Here is an 18,980-nt window from a genome sequence, read left to right on the forward strand (position 1 = left end):
GCTATGTTGGCTAGGCTGGTCTCGAACCCCTGACCTCAGGTGATCCACCCACCTCGGCCTCCCAGAGTGCTGGGATTACAAGCATGAGCCAACCGTGCCTGGCCAATCCTGATTTTTCTACTCTCCCTTTAAAACAATTTTATCAGGAAGTAAAATCTTCTAGAACCAGGAAAGTGCGCAGGCTGTAGCCCTTTCCTCCTCAATCTGGGAAGATCTCTTTGCACTTCAGACACTGCCAGGTTAATTGGGGCAATAGGCTTGCTTGGAGATTTTTCTTAAAATGTTTGGAAAACTAATTCCCAAATAGAATTCCACCCACACACACCCCACTCTAACCCCGGGCCCACCGCCTGCCTTGGGTCGGTAAGGCTTTCTGCTAATGGCTTTTGAACTGCTGGAATAAGGTAAATTAAGAAAAATCTCATTAGAAACAATTTAGCTTCTCTCTTTATGGCGTAACTACCCCCAGTAAAAGGGGAAAAAATGACCTAGCCATAGTTTGAGGTGGCCCTGGCAGAGGCTTCATTTCTCCAAAAGGTAGATATTACTGGACACTCCTGAGATGAGAAACAGTAGGTCTCTTCCTTACAGTTTAGAAGATCCTGGAGTATGCTTGATTGTGTTCATTGACTGTTGGCACACTTGAACTTACCTGAGTTTTTCCTAATGCTTCCCCCATCCTCCCTCCTCACCACCTTGCCTGGACACTAGTTTGCACAAGTAAGACCATTCAATGCTTCTTCTCTGCATGTTTTTTTCATCTGCCATCTCGCATGCAATGTTCTGCCACTGTGCTATTGTTGTAGCTAATCGTTTTAAATTCCAGTGAGTCCCTGGCTGGGTCACTGAGGGTCCTGCTGGCCTTATGTTTAAAGATCATTAATCAAGGGTTAGAAACAGCTATGATCCATGAATCATTGTCTCTTCCCCTTGTGAGGTCTGCAGAGTAAAACTGTCCAATGGAGGATGGGATAGAAGCATGGAGGCTATAAATGCTTTCGAACATGAGGCATTTAGGGGCTGGAGTTAGAAGAGAATTGCCTTTCTCCTCCTCAGACTAAGATCAAATGAAGATATTTTTTATGGAACGACTTTTAGCTATTCTAGACAAGGATAGAGAACAAAAGGGATGACAGCCACAGTCCTCAGTTCTTGGCTGTATGTGGATTATCTCTGGGAAAAACTCATTTTAATATTCCCCTATGCTAGGTCTTCAGAGAAATGTAAATGGGATCAGAAGGAGGTTTATATGCAATTGTAAAATAATAACTTGGATTATTTGTGCTTTTGTGAGTCTTTCTGTTTCTGCACCCCTCCTTTTGCAATGGATGGATGGATGGTCAGCAATATATTGATCCATCCCGGACAGTTTTACTCTACAGCTCTGTCCATCTTCCTTGTCATCATGGTTTTGAAGTCCCCCGGCTGCAGTGTTGGCGTATAGCCTGAATAGGCTCAGAGAATAGCAGTGGCCACTTTCCCTGTCTGATTTAGAACCTCAGGTCTTGCCCTCTGAGGCATAGCCACTTAGCCAAACAGCTCTGGGGGGTCTGAGAGTCCGTTAGTGAAAGAGACTGGGAGTCGCATACTAGGTAAGCTGGCACCCGGGATCAGGGCACTTGAAATCTTCCAATCAAGGTGACTAGTACTACTGCAGGTTATGCAGGAATCATGCCTAAAATCTCATTATCCTTCAACCCACCCATAGGACAGACCTGGAGGTGGTATATACTATCTGCAAACTAATATACCACTTTTCCTTTTCTTTGATTTTCTGTCCTCCCTATTCTTCCCAGTTCACTTGGTTTGAACTTGAGCTTATGGCCCATTGTCTTCTCTCTCTCCTTGAGTTTCTCCCAAGCTGGTTTTAGCTTGGTGGGACAAATCAGAGAAAGGTATAGTGTGTGTATTTCTCCTTTGTGTTTGCATGTGTGCACCTGTGGGTGCTTATGCCCACTCTATGCAGAGACATCCCAGCTTCGACCACAGGACAGGACCTGGAGCCACCTCTACCCTGAACTGAAAGAGTAATCTTTTTTTTTTGGAGACAGAGTCTCACTCTGTCGCCCAGGCCAGAGTGCAGTGGCATGATCTCGGCTCACTACAACCTCCGCCTCCTGGGTTCAACTGCAACCTCCACCTCCCGGGTTCACATGATTCTCCTGTCTTAGCCTCCTGAGTAGCTGGGATTATAGGTGCCCACCACCATGCCTGGCTGATTTTGTATTTTTAGTAGAGATGGGGTTTCACCATGGTGGCCAGGCTGGTCTCAAACTCCTGACCTCAAGTGATCCACCCGCCTCGCCCTCCCAAAGTGCTGGGATTACAGACGTGAAACACTGTGCCTGGCGGAAAGAGGAATCTTGGCTGGGACCCTAGCATCACCTAGGGAACGGAGAGGTTGTGGGTCAGAGGTATCTGGATGAAATACTGGTGAAAGGAAGCACTTGTTTTTAATCCCACCATGTTTTTTCATATGCACACAACCATCCTCAACCTTCCATACTTCCATCTACCCATCAGCAGAGCTCCTAGAAAGGCAGGGCATACCACTGGATATCCCCTCCTGGCAGTTCGAAACCAGCCTTGCCTGGAAGTGGGAGCCTTATCTATGTTGCCCAGACTCAAATAAGGCCTCTTGGAAATACTCTCACCCTTCCCCCTTGTCTACCCTCCAACCCCTGTGAATCTTGTGAACAGAGGGTTGAAGAAACATGTTCTGCACATGCGCTGGTAGCTATGAATCTTGGTGTCCCCTGGACCCATCATGGCAGAATTGCTCTGGATCCCTCGGAGCTGCGGGGTGAGTTATCAACCACTCAAGGTGGAGGCAAACATGCCAGGCTGCGTGAGGGACCAGGAGCAGCCCTGCCTCTTCCCTTGCAGGAGGAAATGAGAATGGATCTATACTTAGGTATTTCATCATTCCTTAAACTCACCATCTGTACCTGACATATTTTGTTCTGTCTCACCTAAAGTCTTATCAGACTTCCTACCTGATCGCTCTCATTGTGACTGATTCTGCCATCCAAATGTCTGATTTTTCACAGCTAGAGAAACCAAGAGATAGGAAGACAAGGGCCATGAACTAAGAAGGGGAACTCCTCTCCTGAGAATTATTGACCCTCTATCAGCTACAAGTCCTAAGAATCTCTTAACTTCTGCTTCATCTTCTGCCATTTCTAATAGCTTCCTCACCACCTCAGCCTTCTCTCCCCAGTTTCCTATTCCATGCCACTGGCTTGTAACATCTAACTCCTAGTTTTCAGATGATCCTAAACTGCTGCTGTTAATGGCAACGCTTCATGACATCCTCACCACCAGAGGGAAAAGGGTCTCATGCTGTTCTTTCTCTTGGGGTATATGGTGACCCCAGCTGAAATTTCTTGGCCCCTAAATTTCACTAGGCTCCCCTGGGGCCCTGTGGTGCAGTGTGTTTGAAGACTGTCATGTAGTGCATGTGACAATTTGCTAATAACAATTTTGTCTTTTTTTTCCCTCCCTCATCCCCATTCCCCCACTCCCTTTCCTTTTAACTCTTTTGATTTTCTCACCTCTGGGGAAACCACAAGGAGCTGGTAAGAAGCCTGACCTTTCATCTGCTTTTTAACGGGGTGTGCTATGATGAGCAGTTGTTTCTCTGTCCTTTAGACTCTACTAAATCTTTCGTTCCTCTATTCAGTCCCACACCCAGCCTTCTCCAATCTCACAAGTCACTGTAATTATACTGCCCCCAACTCATGCCCCAGATCTTCAAGACACTGCTGGAGTAGATGCTACTGGAGGACTAGAGTGTGCCCCCCAGGCCACAGCCTTGGAGAGGCTCCAGAGGATGCCAGCGCCAGGTAGCCCAACTGGCCCAGGACACTCTCCTATAGCAGGAATGAAAATGCTGTCTGTTCCTGTGACTGTCCAGAACCTCTGAGACTCACCGTCTGTGTGTTGACCCTCTTTTACTCCCTGCTTTCACTACTCAGGAACATAAATAAGAAAGTAGGTTCCCATCTGCATAGTGCCCGCCCATAATAAGGGCTTAACAAATGGTAGCTCTGATTAATTTTTTTCCTGGGTCTGTAGGTTATGCCTCCCATTCCTCTTTTTTAAGAGGATTAAACAAAAGAGGATGGGTGGGATTGGCCTGGATTGGGGCTTTCACAGGGAGAAGTGGCATATTCCTGAGTATAAACTTCAGAGAAGATGGTTGTCTATCCTTAGCCTGAGCTCTTCTCAGTTGATAAGAGGCCAGAGACCACACAGCTATTAGATGGGTGGGTGTTCTGGCTGTAACATTTCAGAACAGGTTAAAGAGATAATCACTGGGGACTCAAATGTCTCTTCCCCCGGGCACTGGCATATGGGACATTGAGTCCTTTTGTTTTCCCTTGATCTATAGCTCTTGCCCCTTTGCCCAGTAATTCCCTGAGGAAGAGGTAAAGATCAAAGTTGATAATTTGTCCTTTCCCCTTCTTCCCTTATTTTTAAAGCTGCCACCCACACTGATTCCTGTTCTGACTAATAGAGCAGAAATGAAGGAAGGAGCTTCCTTCTATCTGCTTTTCTTTCTCAATGATGTCCCACCATGTCCCCCTCACATCCTTTCCCCACATACGTACACAGAGGCAGAGGTTCTCAGTCCTGGCTGTAGGTTAGAATCACCTGGATATCTGGCCCTACCCCAGATTAGAATCTCTAGAAGTGGGCCCAGGCCTTTTTTTTTTTCTTTTCTTTTCTCTCTCTTTTTTTTTTTTTGAGACAGGGTCTCACTCTGTTGCCCAGGCTGGAGTGCAGTGGCATGATCTCTGCTCACTGCAACCTCCACCTGCCAGGCTCAAGTGACCCTTCCACCTCAGCCTCCTGAGTAGCTGGGACCACAGGCATGTGCCACAATACCCAGCTATTTTATATTTTTTATAGAGATGGGATTTCCCTGTGTTGCCCAGGCTGGTCTTGAACTCCTGAGATCCACCCGCCTTGGCCGAACTTTGGGAAGCCAAGGTGGGTGGATCACTTGGACCCGAATTCCAAGTGATCCACCCGCCTCGGCCTCCCAAAGTGCTGGGACTACAGACAGGCTTGAGCCGCCATTGCCTGGCTGTCTCTTAAAAAAATAAAAATAAAAAAAAATAAAAAAAAATAAAAAAATTCTAAGTGATTCTAACATGCAGCCTGGGGTGAGAACCATTGTTCTAGGTGAAAGACGGAAGGTTCATTTTGCCTTCCTCCTGTAGATGGTGGAAATGCCATCCCCAACAGAAAAGGACTCCTGGGTCTCCCTTCTACTTTCAGTACTCTGTTGGGAGCTGTCAGGCTTCTGACAATTGAAAAAGGGACATGCAGTCAGGAGTGCTTGGTGCAGTCTTGCTGTTGTCACTGGAATCTGAACAGCATGTAGATATCTAGTAAGGAGGGAACCTCTCTGCTTCAGTTTCTAGGGTGAAGTCTCTTTTACCACCTACTGTGTCCCCTGTTTTTGGAAGAACTTCAGTGCTTAAAGCACGGCAGAGGAGTCAGGGAGAAAAATCAGATGCTGCAGCATCTCTGAAGAGATGCTGGGCTATCTCCATTTCAGAGCTTACATGTGGCTCTTGCCCATGGCTACTCTTGGCAAGCAGATATTGCCTATGTTAGTTGCTTCTGAGATGTCCCATAAAGATAATCCAGTAAGCCCTTGCCCCTTCTCCCTATCCCTGAATTTGCTGGCCTCATGGCAGCCTGGAAATCAGGCTTCTGGTCAGGCCCTCTGTTGGCCTCCTTTTTGTACTAAGAGCTTGTGTCTTACCTTCAGCAGGTTTAAAGTCCTAATATTCACACTCAGGGTTAGTGGCTTGATTATCTGCCTTCCCTCCTCTTTCCTTCTAGCAAGTATAGGAGGTTAGCATTAAAATGAACTTGCTCAGCGGGCAAGGAGATTTACTTTTGGGAGGGGGAGGTTAAAAGAGGTCAGGTTGGTTTCTTGCCTTGAGTGCATGGTGTGTGCCAGACAACTGGGAGGGGTAGGGTGGGGGGATGGGAAGGCTTATGTACAGACAGGGTGGGGAGGTTATGCTCCCTCTGTTCCCAGTTGAATGAGGGTGTTAATATTTATACAACTGAGGCTCCAAATTTACCAGGAAGCTTCAGTTTCCTAGGTTGAGCCTGGGTAGGCACCTTGGAATAGAGCCACCCTTCTTTCCCCTTGGACAGGTAGGGCCCAGTCACCTAATGGTTTGGGGATTTTGTGGGGTAGAGTAAGACTAGAGTGGGAATGAGTCTGTCCGTGTCCTAAACTCCCTGTTCTTGCAGGAGGAGCTGACAAGCACAAGTGTGGAACACATCATTGTCAATCCTAATGCTGCCTATGACAAGTTCAAGGACAAGAGAGTGGGGACAAAGGGACTTGGTGAGACTGGACTGGAAGTTGGGTGGGGGGAAGACTGGAGGGTAAGCATGAGAAGTGGTTTCCTGTCCTAAGGTCTTAGTGACTTGTGCTCAGGGGAAGGGGTCCCTCATGGAGATCTTTTATGGAAGCCCTGACAGTCACCTAAGACCATGACTGCCTTGGGCCTAGATCAGGTCTTCAGTTCCATCTTCTTTTCTTGGCAGATTTCTCAGATCGTATTGGAAAAACCAAGAGGACAGGATATGAATCTGGAGAATATGAGATGGTTTGTTGTGTGTGTGTGTTGATGGGAATGGTGTAGTGACCCTATCTAGCAGACATGTAGTAGGGAGATCAAGGGATACAGGTGGGATTCTGTTTCTCCTCTGTTCCTGAGGAAGCAGCAGGATGCAGCCAGGGAACCTCTGCCCCACTGCTGTTTGTTCTGGAGAGCCTCCAGCCCTCTGGCTATCCTCAGTTCTTTGGTACTAGGGTGTTACGGATTCTCAATTGGATATGATACCTTTATGACTTAGGCCCAGGGTGTGGATGAATTCTTGAGGCTCCCTATAATCAGATGTATAACATTACCCTCTGTGCTTGCTCTCTAGCTTGGAGAGGGTCTGGGAGTGAAGGAGACACCCCAGCAAAAGTACCAGCGCCTACTGCATGAGGTCCAAGAACTGACAACTGAAGTTGAAAAAATCAAGGTAACCACAAACTCTCTTCTCCACTTTCTGTTGTGACTTACACAGTAGAGGAAGACCTCAAGCAAGAAGAGAAAGATTCCCTGCCTGGCCGGGCACGGTGGTCACGCCTGTAATCCTACCACTTTGGGAGGCCAAGGCGGGCAGATCACCTGAGGTCAGGAGTTCAAGACCAGCCAGGCCAACATGATGAAACCCCATCTGTACTAAAAAAATACAAAAAATTAGCCAGGCGTGGCGGCACATGCCTGTAATCCCAGCTACTCAGGAGGCTAAGGCAGGAGAATTGCTTGAACTCGGGAGGTGGAGGTTGCAGTGAGCTGAGATCATGCCACTGCACTCCAACCTGGGCAACAGAGCGATACTCCATCTCAAAAAACAAAAGAAAGATAGAAAGATTCCTTAAGCTCCTCGATAAAGGGGCTAAGGTTTCCAGAGTTTAGAAATATGCATCCATCTGTATGCAGTGCAACATACAGGTGGGCAGTCTGTCACGCTAAAAACCATCCCAGTGACCTCCAGCTACAACTACCTGTAAAGGGCTTGACCTGTTTTTTTGCTTTTTGATTCATTCTTGCCATCCCCCGATTCTACCTTTTTTCACACTAGACGACAGTGAAGGAGTCAGCCACAGAGGAGAAGCTGACCCCTGTGGTGTTGGCTAAACAGCTGGCAGCCCTGAAGCAGCAGCTGGTTGCTTCCCACCTGGAGAAGCTGCTGGGACCAGATGCTGCAATCAACCTTACTGACCCTGATGGCGCCCTGGCTAAGTGGGTACCCTACTTTGTTGAAAAATCATTGCTGATTGGGATTGTAGATGGACTCAGCCAGCTACTGACAGGGGTGCTAAGTGGCAGAGAAGTGGCCTAGATGTTTCTTAATGCTGATTATGAGCCAAAAGTGAGGGAGAGTGACTGACCCTCCTCCTTCCAGTCATGATATTATTACTCGGTCTCCTAACTAGGCGCCTACTGCTGCAGCTGGAAGCAACGAAGAACAGCAAAAGTGGCTCAGGGGGAAAAACCACTGGGACCCCCCCAGATAGCAGCCTTGTCACTTATGAACTACACTCTCGGCCTGAGCAGGACAAGTTCTCTCAAGCTGCCAAAGTAAGTGTGGATACAGTGTTGGTTGGGAAGCCAAGGGGAGACGTGGCCCTAGAGATTTTCCTGTCTCTTTCCAAGGAGAGGGTGCTGGGAAGGCTTCTGATTCCTCTGATTCCTCTTGATTCCTCTTCTGATTCCTCATTCTCTATGTTTCTTTCTTTTCTTTTTTTTTTTTTTTTTTCCGAGACACAGTCTTGCTCTGTTGCCCAGGCTGGTGTGCAGTGGTGCTATCTCAGCTCACTGCAAGCTCCGCCTCCCGGGTTCACACCATTCTCCTGCCTCAGCCTCCTGAGTAGCTGGGACTACAGGCGCCCACCACCAGGCTGGGTTAATTTTTTGTATTTTTAGTGGAGATGGGGTTTCACCGTGTTAGCCAGGATGGTCTCGATCTCCTGACCTCGTGATCCGCCCACCTCGGCCTCCCAAAGTGGTGGGATTACTGGCGTGAGCCGCTTTACCTGGCCTCATTCTCTATGTTTTCCTTGCCCATCTACCTTCGGTTAGGATTTTAAAATTGTGGCCAGGTATGTGTTCCAGGGAAAGGAGTCCCTTGGGGTGGCAAGTGGCACGCAGAGTAGAACAGGATCGTATTCCTCCCACTGCAGCAGCAGGGAAGCAGACGGCAATCTCACCTCCTTCCTCCCACTAGGTCGCAGAACTTGAAAAGCGCCTGACAGAGCTGGAGGCAGCTGTACGTTGTGATCAGGATGCTCAGGTCAGGTGTTCTCCTGTACATAATCTGAGCCTTAGACCCTGCAACTCTAGGCCTTAAGGTCTACAACATTCCACATACGCCTGGGAGGAATCATCAAAGGGCTTCAGTTACAGAGATCAGCTAGTGGGTTCCCAGCTAGAACCAGGAAAGATGGGAGAAGATGATAATCATGGAGATATAAGGACCACTGACTTCTTCCCTCCCTTTCCCACCAGAATCCCCTTTCTGCAGGTCTACAGGGAGCCTGTCTCATGGTGAGTTTGGAAGAAACTGGAGTGTTTGGATTGCAGAGGGGATAATTGGGATTGGGTTTGCTTTGAGGATTATTTTTGAGTTTGTAGCTATGTATTAATTTAGTGAAATATGGGAGGCCTCTTCCTAGTCTGATCCTTTCCTCTTCATGATGCTTGTCCCAACTCCCATCCCCAGGAGACTGTAGAGCTGTTGCAAGCAAAGGTGAGCGCCCTGGACCTTGCAGTTTTGGATCAAGTAGAGGCTCGGCTACAGGTATTAAATGGAGGGAAAATTAAATTATGGATAGCTTGGGACTTTGGAAGCCCTTGATGCCCTATCAACCTTAAAATCTGTGTTTTCAGAGTGTCCTGGGAAAGGTGAACGAGATTGCCAAGCATAAAGCCTCTGTGGAAGATGCAGACACACAAAGCAAGGTCAGGAAGACACCTTTCCCATCTCCTTTCCACTCCCTCAGATTCTCCGAGTGGCAGTGTCAAAGCATGAGAACACACTGACTCCCCATCTTCATTAAGCTCTTATCACCTGGGAAAGTCAGGGCAGTGCTTCCCTCTGCCCACTTGATCCTTTTCCCCACTATGGTGAAGTAGCAGTCTGTGCTTACTGACCTGGCTGCCTCAGCCATCCCCTGTGGGCCCTATTGTGTCCCTTCAGGTGCACCAGCTATATGAAACTATACAGCGCTGGAGCCCCATTGCCTCCACCCTCCCTGAGCTGGTGCAGAGACTTGTCACCATCAAGCAGCTGCACGAGCAAGGTGGGAGGCCAGCTGCCAGGAGTGCTAAGAGAAGTTGAAAAATTGGCAACTTTTGGTCCCCTCCCTCATCTTGGATTCTAGTCTCAACCATACTTTTCTTACTTTTGTAGCCATGCAGTTTGGTCAGCTCCTGACACACTTGGATACCACCCAGCAGATGATTGCTAATTCCCTGAAGGACAATACCACCCTCTTGACCCAGGTGTGTGCCCCTTTGTTGATCTGCCTCCTTTTTCTAGCATGTACAAACTAGGTTCTCTAGTGTTACAGGGTTCTGCCGTAGCCTATTTTGTAGCATGGTGTTGTGGCAGGGGGTTGGTCTGGAGACTCCATCATGTTTTCAATGTGAAGGCCCTTCAACAACTTAACCTATGAACCTCCATCTTTCCATTTGGGAAATTATACCTCCCTCAGAGTTATAGAGATGAGGTGAAATAATATGGGCAAATTGTTAGGGGCTAGTGAACATGTTTTCTTATAAAACCTCACTCTTTCCCTGTGTCGTCTCAGCTTTACTCTCCCTGATAAGCACAGTATACTGGAAGGAATCTGGGCTTTGAAGTTAGAAGCTAGGCCCTAATCTGGTTCTGTTGCTTCCTTTCTGACCCTGAACAATGAGCCTCACCTAGTTCCTTCATTCTTTTAGTAATGCCTGGCACACAGCAAGTCCACAATTTCTTTTTATTATTTTATTTTTTATTTTTAAGACAGAGTTTCGCTGTCACCCAGGCTGGAGTGCAGTGGCACGATCTCAGCTCACTGCAGCCTCCACCTCCCAGGCTCAAGCGATTCTCCTGACTCAGCCTATTGAGTAGCTGGGATTACAGGGCACACACCACCACACCTAATTTTTGTTTTTTTTAGTAGAGACGGGGTTTCACCATGTTGTCCAGGGTGGTCTCAAACTCCTGACCTCAAGTGATCCACCCGCCTCAGCCTCCCAAAGTGCTGGGATTACAGGTGGGAGCCACTGCACCTGGCCGCAAGTCCACAATTTCTGTTGGAGGCACTATTCTCAGTGCTGGAAGGAGCATTAAAGTCAAGAGACCAGCATCAATCACAGGATCACTGAGATAAATGAAAAAATATATAAAGGACTTAGAATAATATCCTTTCTCCAGAGCAGTTTTCTAACATTTTGAACTAGTGAAACGCTCATTTCAACAAAATCTTATTTAGCTCTCATTGCATAAAACATTTTAAAAAACTGTTCTGGTTGAAGTCAGGATGGGAATTCTCAAGAGTCCTGCCTGCTTGGCACACCTAGAGCTTGGTCTGTGGTACTCTAAGGGTAGCTTGAAAATTGGTGCTATAAACATCCCCCCTGTGGCCCACAAACTGCTTCCATTTCTTGTCTTCTCTCAGAGAATTCCTTCAGGTCCTCATCCAGTTAAGCATCTGGACCTGACAAAGAATAAAACCTCTCTATCACTTTGTAGGTGCAGACAACCATGCGTGAAAACCTGGCCACAGTTGAGGGGAACTTTGCCAGCATTGATGAACGGATGAAGAAGCTGGGAAAGTGAGCACATTTGGGAGCTGGAGAACAGGGGTAATCCCTACCCCTGTGAACTGTTAACAGCTTACATAGGGTTTCCCCTTTACTATAACTCTAGCATCCCCATCCCATTTGACACTGGGGGCAAGGGTTCTTCTTGCATGTGGGGTTTATACTCCTCCCCTGATGAATAGAGTGGTAGCTAGGGGTTGGTTATTAGAAGGTGGTCTCCCCTCAGGCCTGGGGGATAAGGACGTGGGACCAGCCACATGCCAGCTCATGTCCAATACTGCTTTGCCTGGTGTGGGGAAGGATTGGGTCTTGTCCTCCAACACAGCTTCTGTGGCTGACTGTAATACCGTACAACTGTTTCTGACCATTAAATGCTGTTGTACTCTGTGTGGCCTCTGCTGTGTTTCCTGGGGAGGAAGCAGCACCAGGACACAGGCATTCATCGTAACAGGCAATCTAAGCCACTCTATACTACAACAGATGGATTTAAATTGTAACCTGTTCTTACCAAAGAACTAAATAAAAAAGGAGTACAGAGCCAGAGCCAGAGGTTCAAAATATTCTCATCTGTTAAATTAAGAGTGTCTCCCATAGAAAAGCAGTGGAGGCCCCATAGGGCAAGTACAAAACAGAATTAAAACTCCCAAGGGTCTTGTCTTTACAAAAGAAAAGGCAGGAGGCAGCCCCTGGACAGCTGGTCATGCTGGCCGCTCCGGTTGGACCACGTTGCATAATCCTCAGTCGCATCATCACAACGTCTCTGAGCGTTTTGATGGGGGGAGAAGGGGCAGTGTAGTGTGTATGGGAGGAGAGGCCCAGAGGGCTCTCTTTGCCCCCTTACCCCCTTTTTTATATCCCAGAGGAAAGTGGGGGGAACCTGGCTACACCTTGAAATGAGGCTATGTGTTTCAAACCTGGGGACAGGGGTAAGAGGGGATCTGTGCTTTGAGCAACCTGAGCCAGAGGCAGAGGGGTGTTGGAGGGGTAAGGGGAGGATGCATGATGCTTATTGCTTTGTACCTTTCACTGGGAAGGAGGGCAGCAGCCAACAGTAGCTCACAGGTTTGTAAACTGAGCCTGTTGGCTTTAAGAAGGGAGGCAATGAAATCGAATTAAATATAAAAGAGTCATTTGTGCAAAAATAACTTAAACAAATAAAAGACCTGGGGAAGGGGGTGTTCCCCTTAGCGCCTGGTGGGGAAAGGGCCATATACCATCCCCCCCAGGCCTTTTCAGTGACATGGCTTGGGGGGGAGGGGGTGAACTTCCCTGCCCCCTGCAATGGCTCAGGATGGGATTGTAGGGAAGGAGTTGCATTTGTGCTCTGAGTGGGGAGTAATGCCCCCACCCACTGTCCACAGGTGCAGGTGGCTGGCAGGGGCTCCCAAGGCTCAGCACTCAGCTCTCCCCAATCAGGGTTAGATCCAGCTCCAGGTATGGCTGCTATGGGGCCAGTTTCCTCCTCTTGTTTTTGGCAGGACGGCCAGGGCGGGCCCGGGGAGGCAGAGGGACAGCCGCCTAATACCAGAGGAGAAGTTGAAAGAAGTGGTCAATTGCTAGGTATCAGGAAGTCGTCTTTTCTCCCCACTCCCTCTAACTCTCCTTTACTCCTGCTGCCTCATCGCTTACACCCTACCCATACACCCACCCACCCAAACACACACTTACTCGGGCTGTAGGGCTGGGTTCCAAGGTAATGTCCTGGCGGGAGCTATTGCTGTTCCGCGTAGGGCTGCAATAAGGGGCACAGATGATCAGGAACAGCTCCCAAGCACCAGGTGAATTTCAGAAGTTTGGGTGGGAAACTTTTTACATTTGGATAGTCAAGGCATAATATCCTTACTCATATTCAAATAAGTATCTGCCCTTTTGAAAACCAAGCCACTATTTGGACGTTAGAACTGTCCAAACCAAAAAGAAGTAGGCAAAGGCCAGCACTATAGTAGGCCCATCACTCACTTGTATTTTCTCCTACGGCCACGACGAGACTTTCTGACTACTCCCGGGGGCACCTGAGAAAAGATGGACTGTGTGTGTGTGTGGGAAATTTCGAAAAAGGTACCACAGCCCCAGCCTTTCCTCAGAGCCCCTGAGCCCAGACTGCCAGCACTCTGCACTCACCTTAAGGTCCTCAGAATGGGGCCCAGGAGGGGGTGGATCCTTGGGCTCAGCACCCCCTTCAGCCAGCTCCCCATTATGCTGCCAATGGTGGGTTCTTCTTGGGGACCTTTCCATTTGTCCATTGAAGCCACCACGTGTCCCCCATTTGAGGGCCAGTCGGCCAGGCTCCCGCCGGCTGCCAGGCTTTCGGCCCCGAGCTGGCCTGGCCTCACCATTAATGCCCCTAAGTCCCCCTCCTCCCCTCCGGCCCCGTTTCCCTGACCCCCTCCCAGTGAGCAGCTCAGGGACTGGGGGGTCGGGAGAACCGTGGGGTGGGGCTAAGGCACTGAGGGGAGGCCGGGCAGGCTCTGGTTCGAGGGCTGAGGCGGGGCTCTCAGGGGGTAGACAGGGGGCTTCTGGCTGCTCTGGAGGGATCTGCTGGCAAAAAATAAGTTCTCAGTCAATCCCAAATATGGTTCCTCTTCTGCTATAACTCAGAAAGCCCTAACTTTCCAGTTTGAGAAAAAATTATCTCCCTGACAAATATATGCCCACACCCTCACCTGGAGACTCTGTAGCAGGCAGGCTAGGGGACTAGAAGCCTCTGAGAGGGGTGGAGGAGCTCCCCCCCCAGGGAGGAGCTGCAGCCCCAACTGGCCAGAGAGAAGAGGGCCAGGAGGCTGCAACAGGCCGGGGAGGGCTCCAGGGCTGCTGGTCAGCGAAGACAGGTCACCTGTTGAGAAATTATAGTTAGGGGTCTCTCCCTAGGCAAACCAATTAGGCTGAGCAGACCCTACTATTCTCTTTAGGCTTTATCCAGTGGCCAAAGACTTTCTTCCCCAATTTATTCAGCCACTACTCCCAGGTTTTACGGCTGCTTTTTCACACCAAGAGTGTGAATTCACACTCCCTCAGACTCACCCAGCAGGCTGGCACCCAGCAGAGGGCTAAGGAGTTGGGGGGGTCTCCCTGAGTTGGAGGGGGCCTTGCCCAGAGAGGAGGCTCCCGGGTCAGTAGTTGCCGTGGTGACACTGGAGGTAGGTGGTCCAGGTTGGGGGGCACTCAGGACACAGGGCTAAGAAAAAAGAATGATTCTAACACGTGTGTAAAATACTCAACAGATTTATAGCGCTTTCACATCCACTATCTGACTGAAGCCTCAAGTGAGATAGGCCATGCTTATTAAATACAGACCCAATTCTTGTAGTCATCCTACCCCCAGCCAAGAACTAAGGCCTCCCCAAAGGCCCCAAGGAAGAGCTCAGGAATGAAACTGAAAGCTTTTGATTCCCAGCTCCCATCTCTCATTCTACGTTGTGTTCTGTCCCAGCTACTCACCCCCATCCTCACCTGGGGGGGTGTCCCCGAGGGGGGATCCAGGCTGGCAGCCAGCAGCGCAGAATTTAAAGCTATGAGGGTAGGGGGGGCTGAAAGTGGGGGGAAAAGTAGGGGGGACAGGTCTCCCAAGCCTGAAAATGGCTCCCCACTTGGACCCCCGGCTCCCTCTGCAGATCCCTCCCCATCCCCAGTTGTGGGGCCCAGAGCCAACAGGGGCAGGAAAGAGGCAAGGAGGTTGCTGGGAGGTGCTGAAGGAGGTGGAAGAAGGTCTGAGGGTGGTGGAGGAAGCAAGGAAGCCACCAAAAGCGAAGGCCCTTCAGGCTCTCCTGGGGCTAGGGGAGGACCAGGTCCTCCTGGTGGGGGTAGCAGGGACTCAGGAGGAGGCTGTCCTCCTCCCCCAGCCAGCACACCAAATAAACTGTGGTTGAGCAATGGAGAAGGTGGAGGCTGCCCCAGACTCAGAGGGAGAGGCAAGGCCCCAAGCATCCCAGGGAAGCCAGCTCCACTCAGTGCCAGGCCCTGCTCCGGGCTGGGGAAAGGGAAAGCCTCTCCACCAGCCAGGGGAGGCAGAGGGCAGGCCGGGCCCGCCCCCATCCCCAGCCCTTCAGATGGGCTTTGAAGCACAGGGCTGGGGACTACCGGGGCTTTGGAGGCAGCTGGTGGGGCAGGGGCACCTGTAAAAGAGGAGAGAAATTCAGCTCAAGGGAGGCCCCTTCTCCCAGCATCCAAAGAAGCCAACCTCCCTGCCCGCAACCCAGAAAACCCTCAAAGAGCTCTCTGAACATTCCCCTAAATGCCTTGGCTGCCTCTTTCCAGCCAGGATGAGGAAGGGCTCCACAACACTCACATACCTGGCACACTGCTGAGGCTGCCACTGGTGGTCCCAGGCAGGGAGGACTGGATAGGGTGCCTGGGCTGGGGAGGGCTCCCTGAGGAGAGGGTTGGGGGAGGAGGAAGGTGTGCATCTGACCCCAAAAGGTTAAAGCTTCCATCAGAGTGGGAAGGGCCAGGGGTGGGGAGTCCCAGCAGGGACAGCACAGAAGGGAGAATTGGTTGGGATGGCTCTGGGAGAGAAAAGGGTTGGGGGACAGGAGCAGGGGCCCGAGGACGGCTCCGTCTAGGGGTTTGAGGGCCTCTCCCTTCTAGCAATCGAAATACAGTAGGGGGTCTGCGGGGACGACGCTGAGAGGGACGAAGTGATGAAGAGTGGGAAGCTGAGGGCACCGGGGCACGGGGCCTTCGGCCCTGTAAAGTGCTGGGAGGGGGTAGATGGGGGATGCTGTGCCTTGGCCGCTGCAGAGAGTAGGCTGCTAGCAAGGAAGGGGGGTGCCCCAGGCCCCTCCACCGTGGGGGCCCCTCCCAGGGGCCCCAAGACCAGGGGCAGGTGCATAGTGGCTGAAGACACTGGTGGCTGAATGGCAGGACCAGGGTGGGCGGGGAGATTATTGCTCGGGGGCAGGGGAGGGGGTGTTAAGGCATCACTACAGTGGAAGAGAGGAGGGTCTGAAGGTGGTGAGGAGGAGGCATGAGGGGCCGGAGGAGAGCCCAGGTCAGAGGGCACCAGGCTGGATCTGAGGGCAGCTCCCCAGTTGTATGAGGGAGCATTGAGGCTGATAGCAGGTGGAGGAGGTGGGGCTGGAGAGGGGGCATTGCCCCTTGGGAGGAAACGGGGGCTGCTACTGCCTCCAGAAGGGACTGGGTCAGGAAGCCTTGGTGGGAAAAGCCCCCCAGGGCCTGCTAGAGTGGGGAAGGCCTGGGAAGCTGAGGGTGGTTCTGGGGGAAGGGAGCCAGGACCCCCATTAAGTGGAGTTGTAGGAGGAACTCGACAGGGAGGGCGGGCAGAGGGGGGCCCTGGGGACACAGTGTGGAACATTTGGGGGCTCGCTCCCTCTCCTGCAATAAATGAAAAATGAAGGGTCAGCCTGTGGCTCCCCTTCCAAAAACTTTCTTTTGTCTTCTCTAGTCCCATCTCCCACAAGTTCCCAACCTCCCTGTGCCCTCCTCTCACCACGTAGCTCCCCACCCACTCCCCTTTCTCTTTGCTCCCTCTCATGGAACTCCTCCCACCACCAGCCTTCCAAGCCCTTAGGTTTTCCTCGGTCTTCTGTAAAGTGGCAGAAGACTCACCAGGAGAAGAGTGTGAGCAGGTGGTCTCCATGCTGCGGTACAGAGTTGCCATAGCAACAGCTTTCCGCCGGTGGTTGCACAGCTTGGTCATGTCCTCCTCTGATGCTGGCCCCACCCCAGCCCCACCCAGGGTCACCGGGGCCAAAGGGTCAAAGTTGAAAACCTGTAAGGTGGAAAGCAAGGACAGGGACCCTGAGGGGCTGGAATCTGTGAGAAGGGCAACCTCAGTCAGTGATCTGCATTAAGGCTTTTAGCTTATCTCTGTACTCTCAGGCACCCCTCACCACTCTGACCTTGGGGACATTAAGTGGACACTCCAGACCGCACTTGCAGGTCCCATCGCTGAGGAGGTAGCTCCGGGTTTGCTCCAAGGAAGACAGCTCTGTGCCACTTGGACTGGAAGAGGACAGGGTCAGAGGACATGGGGTTAGATGGCAGTGAATCAGGCAATACTCCTAAAGCACAGTGCTTAAGTTACAGATCCTCCTAGAAGAACAGAGGGTAAGGAATGTGGGAAGACACAGAAAGAGGGAGAATGGATTCAAAGGCCCAGAGCTACAGAAAGCAAAAAGGCTGAGGAAGGAAGGGGAAGAGAGGAGAGCAATCGGGTACCAGAGAGCTGAGCTAAGAGGAGAAGCGGAAGAAAGAAAACCCAGGCAACTGGAGTGGCAGAGCTTGGGGACCTGAGAAGATCCGTACCTGATGTAGAGCACAGCACCCTCTCGCACACAGCGCTGCCAGCCGATGGGGACAGATGTGGCCACAGGGCCCCCAGCTCTGTCTGCTCCACTGCTCTCATTGCCCCCATTCATTGTGTGTAATCAGCTCCCGCGTGCCTGATAACACAGACATCCATGTAGGCACTAGGAGGATTACACTGGGCGAGGTACCTGAAGGAGGACTCCAGGAAGGCAAAGGTTGTGGGGAGACCCAAGAAAACTCAGGGAAAGCCCCAGAGGAGCAAAGGGAACCCCTCAGAGAGCTGGGAGGGAGAATGAGGAGTCCTCTGCCGTATCACCACAGCTACCTGAACATCTCTGCAAACATTGTGGGGTCCAGTCTAAAGCCGGGGCCACCAGCTTAGCCCACACCTGCAACGCAAAGTAGAGAGAGGGGACTATCAGGAGTCTGCCCAACTCTGAAGAGCACCACAGCCCAGCACCCTCTCAAGAGAAAGATCCTTAACAATGTGAGGCAAGCGCCTATAAAGATCTCGGGGATCTGCTGGCTTCGTCTACAACCATCCTTTCCAAGCCCAGTCCCTAGGGACCAGAGGATCAGACCCTCAGCTCCCTGGGACCAAGAAAGTCTAGCACAATTCTTAGGGATATGAAGGGCAAGGCCTCCGTCCATTCGGAATTGAAAACTTCAACCAGGAGTATGGGCACATTCCCATAATGCTAGGCCACTAGGAAGTTTCCCAGAGTGTCTGGCTCCTGTCGTTCCCTACCCAGGAAGATGATATAAAAAGTACAGATTGCCCCACAGGTCACCAGGCAATTGCCCAACTGCCCGCTGGGGTGGTACCAGCAGAACTCCCCCCGTGCCTGCTCCATCAGACAATCGCTGATCTAGTTCATTCGGGTCTTAAGAGGTGAGGATCACAGCTCAGTCTTCTCCCAGGATCCTGAGAAGCTCCTGATTTTCCCTCAAGCCTAAGGCAAAGAAATTCAGAACCTCCTATCCCACTGACTCCAAGAGAGCCTGTCCTCCGATATCTCCAAGAGAGCCTATCCTCCGACAGGAGGGGAAGCCCCTCCAACCTGCAGGTATCCTCCCCAGCCTCACCATCGCTCCCACCCCACACTGGCGGCTTCCAAACTTTCCCTCTCATAACAAGGCGCCCTGTCACCCAGACTGCTTCCCTCAGCTTGAGGAGGAGGGGAAGGCGCACGAAGTAGGAAGGAACTTGGGGAGAGGGCGGGCGGAGGGTGGGCGAAGCACTGAGGGGAGGGCGGTGAAGAAGGCAGAAGTCAGGCAGTGAGAGGGAGAAGCGGCGGGGCAGGTGAG

At 51.0% G+C, this 18,980-nt stretch overlaps 2 protein-coding genes and 1 long non-coding RNA gene across 4 annotated transcripts in view; 2 read left to right on the top strand and 1 right to left on the bottom strand.

Moving 5' to 3' along the window:
* DCTN2 (dynactin subunit 2) overlaps positions 1–11,948 on the top strand; it is a 17,735-nt gene extending 5,787 nt beyond the window's left edge. The window contains exons 3-15 of one of the 2 annotated variants that reach the window (XM_017858852.1): positions 3,573–3,578; positions 6,283–6,379; positions 6,583–6,644; positions 6,970–7,068; positions 7,675–7,835; positions 8,030–8,174; positions 8,821–8,886; positions 9,102–9,140; positions 9,316–9,393; positions 9,483–9,554; positions 9,793–9,895; positions 10,006–10,097; positions 11,335–11,948. In XM_017858852.1, the coding sequence (XP_017714341.1) occupies positions 3,573–3,578; positions 6,283–6,379; positions 6,583–6,644; positions 6,970–7,068; positions 7,675–7,835; positions 8,030–8,174; positions 8,821–8,886; positions 9,102–9,140; positions 9,316–9,393; positions 9,483–9,554; positions 9,793–9,895; positions 10,006–10,097; positions 11,335–11,421 (1,107 nt within the window). In that variant the 3' untranslated portion in view covers positions 11,422–11,948. The remainder of the gene's footprint in view (positions 1–3,572; positions 3,579–6,282; positions 6,380–6,582; positions 6,645–6,969; positions 7,069–7,674; positions 7,836–8,029; positions 8,175–8,820; positions 8,887–9,101; positions 9,141–9,315; positions 9,394–9,482; positions 9,555–9,792; positions 9,896–10,005; positions 10,098–11,334) is intronic. The other variant, XM_017858853.1, reaches the window with a different exon arrangement.
* A 2-nt stretch (positions 11,949–11,950) lies between these two features.
* Positions 11,951–18,583, bottom strand: MBD6 (methyl-CpG binding domain protein 6). The gene is given in 14 exon segments (XM_017858850.1): positions 11,951–12,923; positions 13,074–13,137; positions 13,365–13,417; positions 13,527–13,940; positions 14,069–14,238; positions 14,427–14,580; positions 14,856–15,517; positions 15,695–16,112; positions 16,114–16,736; positions 16,971–17,133; positions 17,264–17,366; positions 17,670–17,806; positions 17,998–18,061; positions 18,498–18,583. Coding segments are annotated over 12 exon segments (3,012 nt in total). The 5' UTR covers positions 17,783–17,806; positions 17,998–18,061; positions 18,498–18,583; the 3' UTR covers positions 11,951–12,848.
* Positions 18,584–18,680: 97 nt separating this feature from the next.
* The window catches only part of LOC108519686 (uncharacterized), a 1,560-nt gene continuing 1,260 nt past the window's right edge, over positions 18,681–18,980 (top strand). Inside the window, exon 1 of the long non-coding RNA XR_001882689.1 lies at positions 18,681–18,739. This is a non-coding gene — a long non-coding RNA (uncharacterized LOC108519686). The remainder of the gene's footprint in view (positions 18,740–18,980) is intronic.

Source organism: Rhinopithecus bieti, unplaced genomic scaffold (assembly GCF_001698545.2).
Source record: "Rhinopithecus bieti isolate Rb0 unplaced genomic scaffold, ASM169854v2 scaffold_48679, whole genome shotgun sequence".
NCBI lineage: Eukaryota > Metazoa > Chordata > Mammalia > Primates > Cercopithecidae > Rhinopithecus > Rhinopithecus bieti.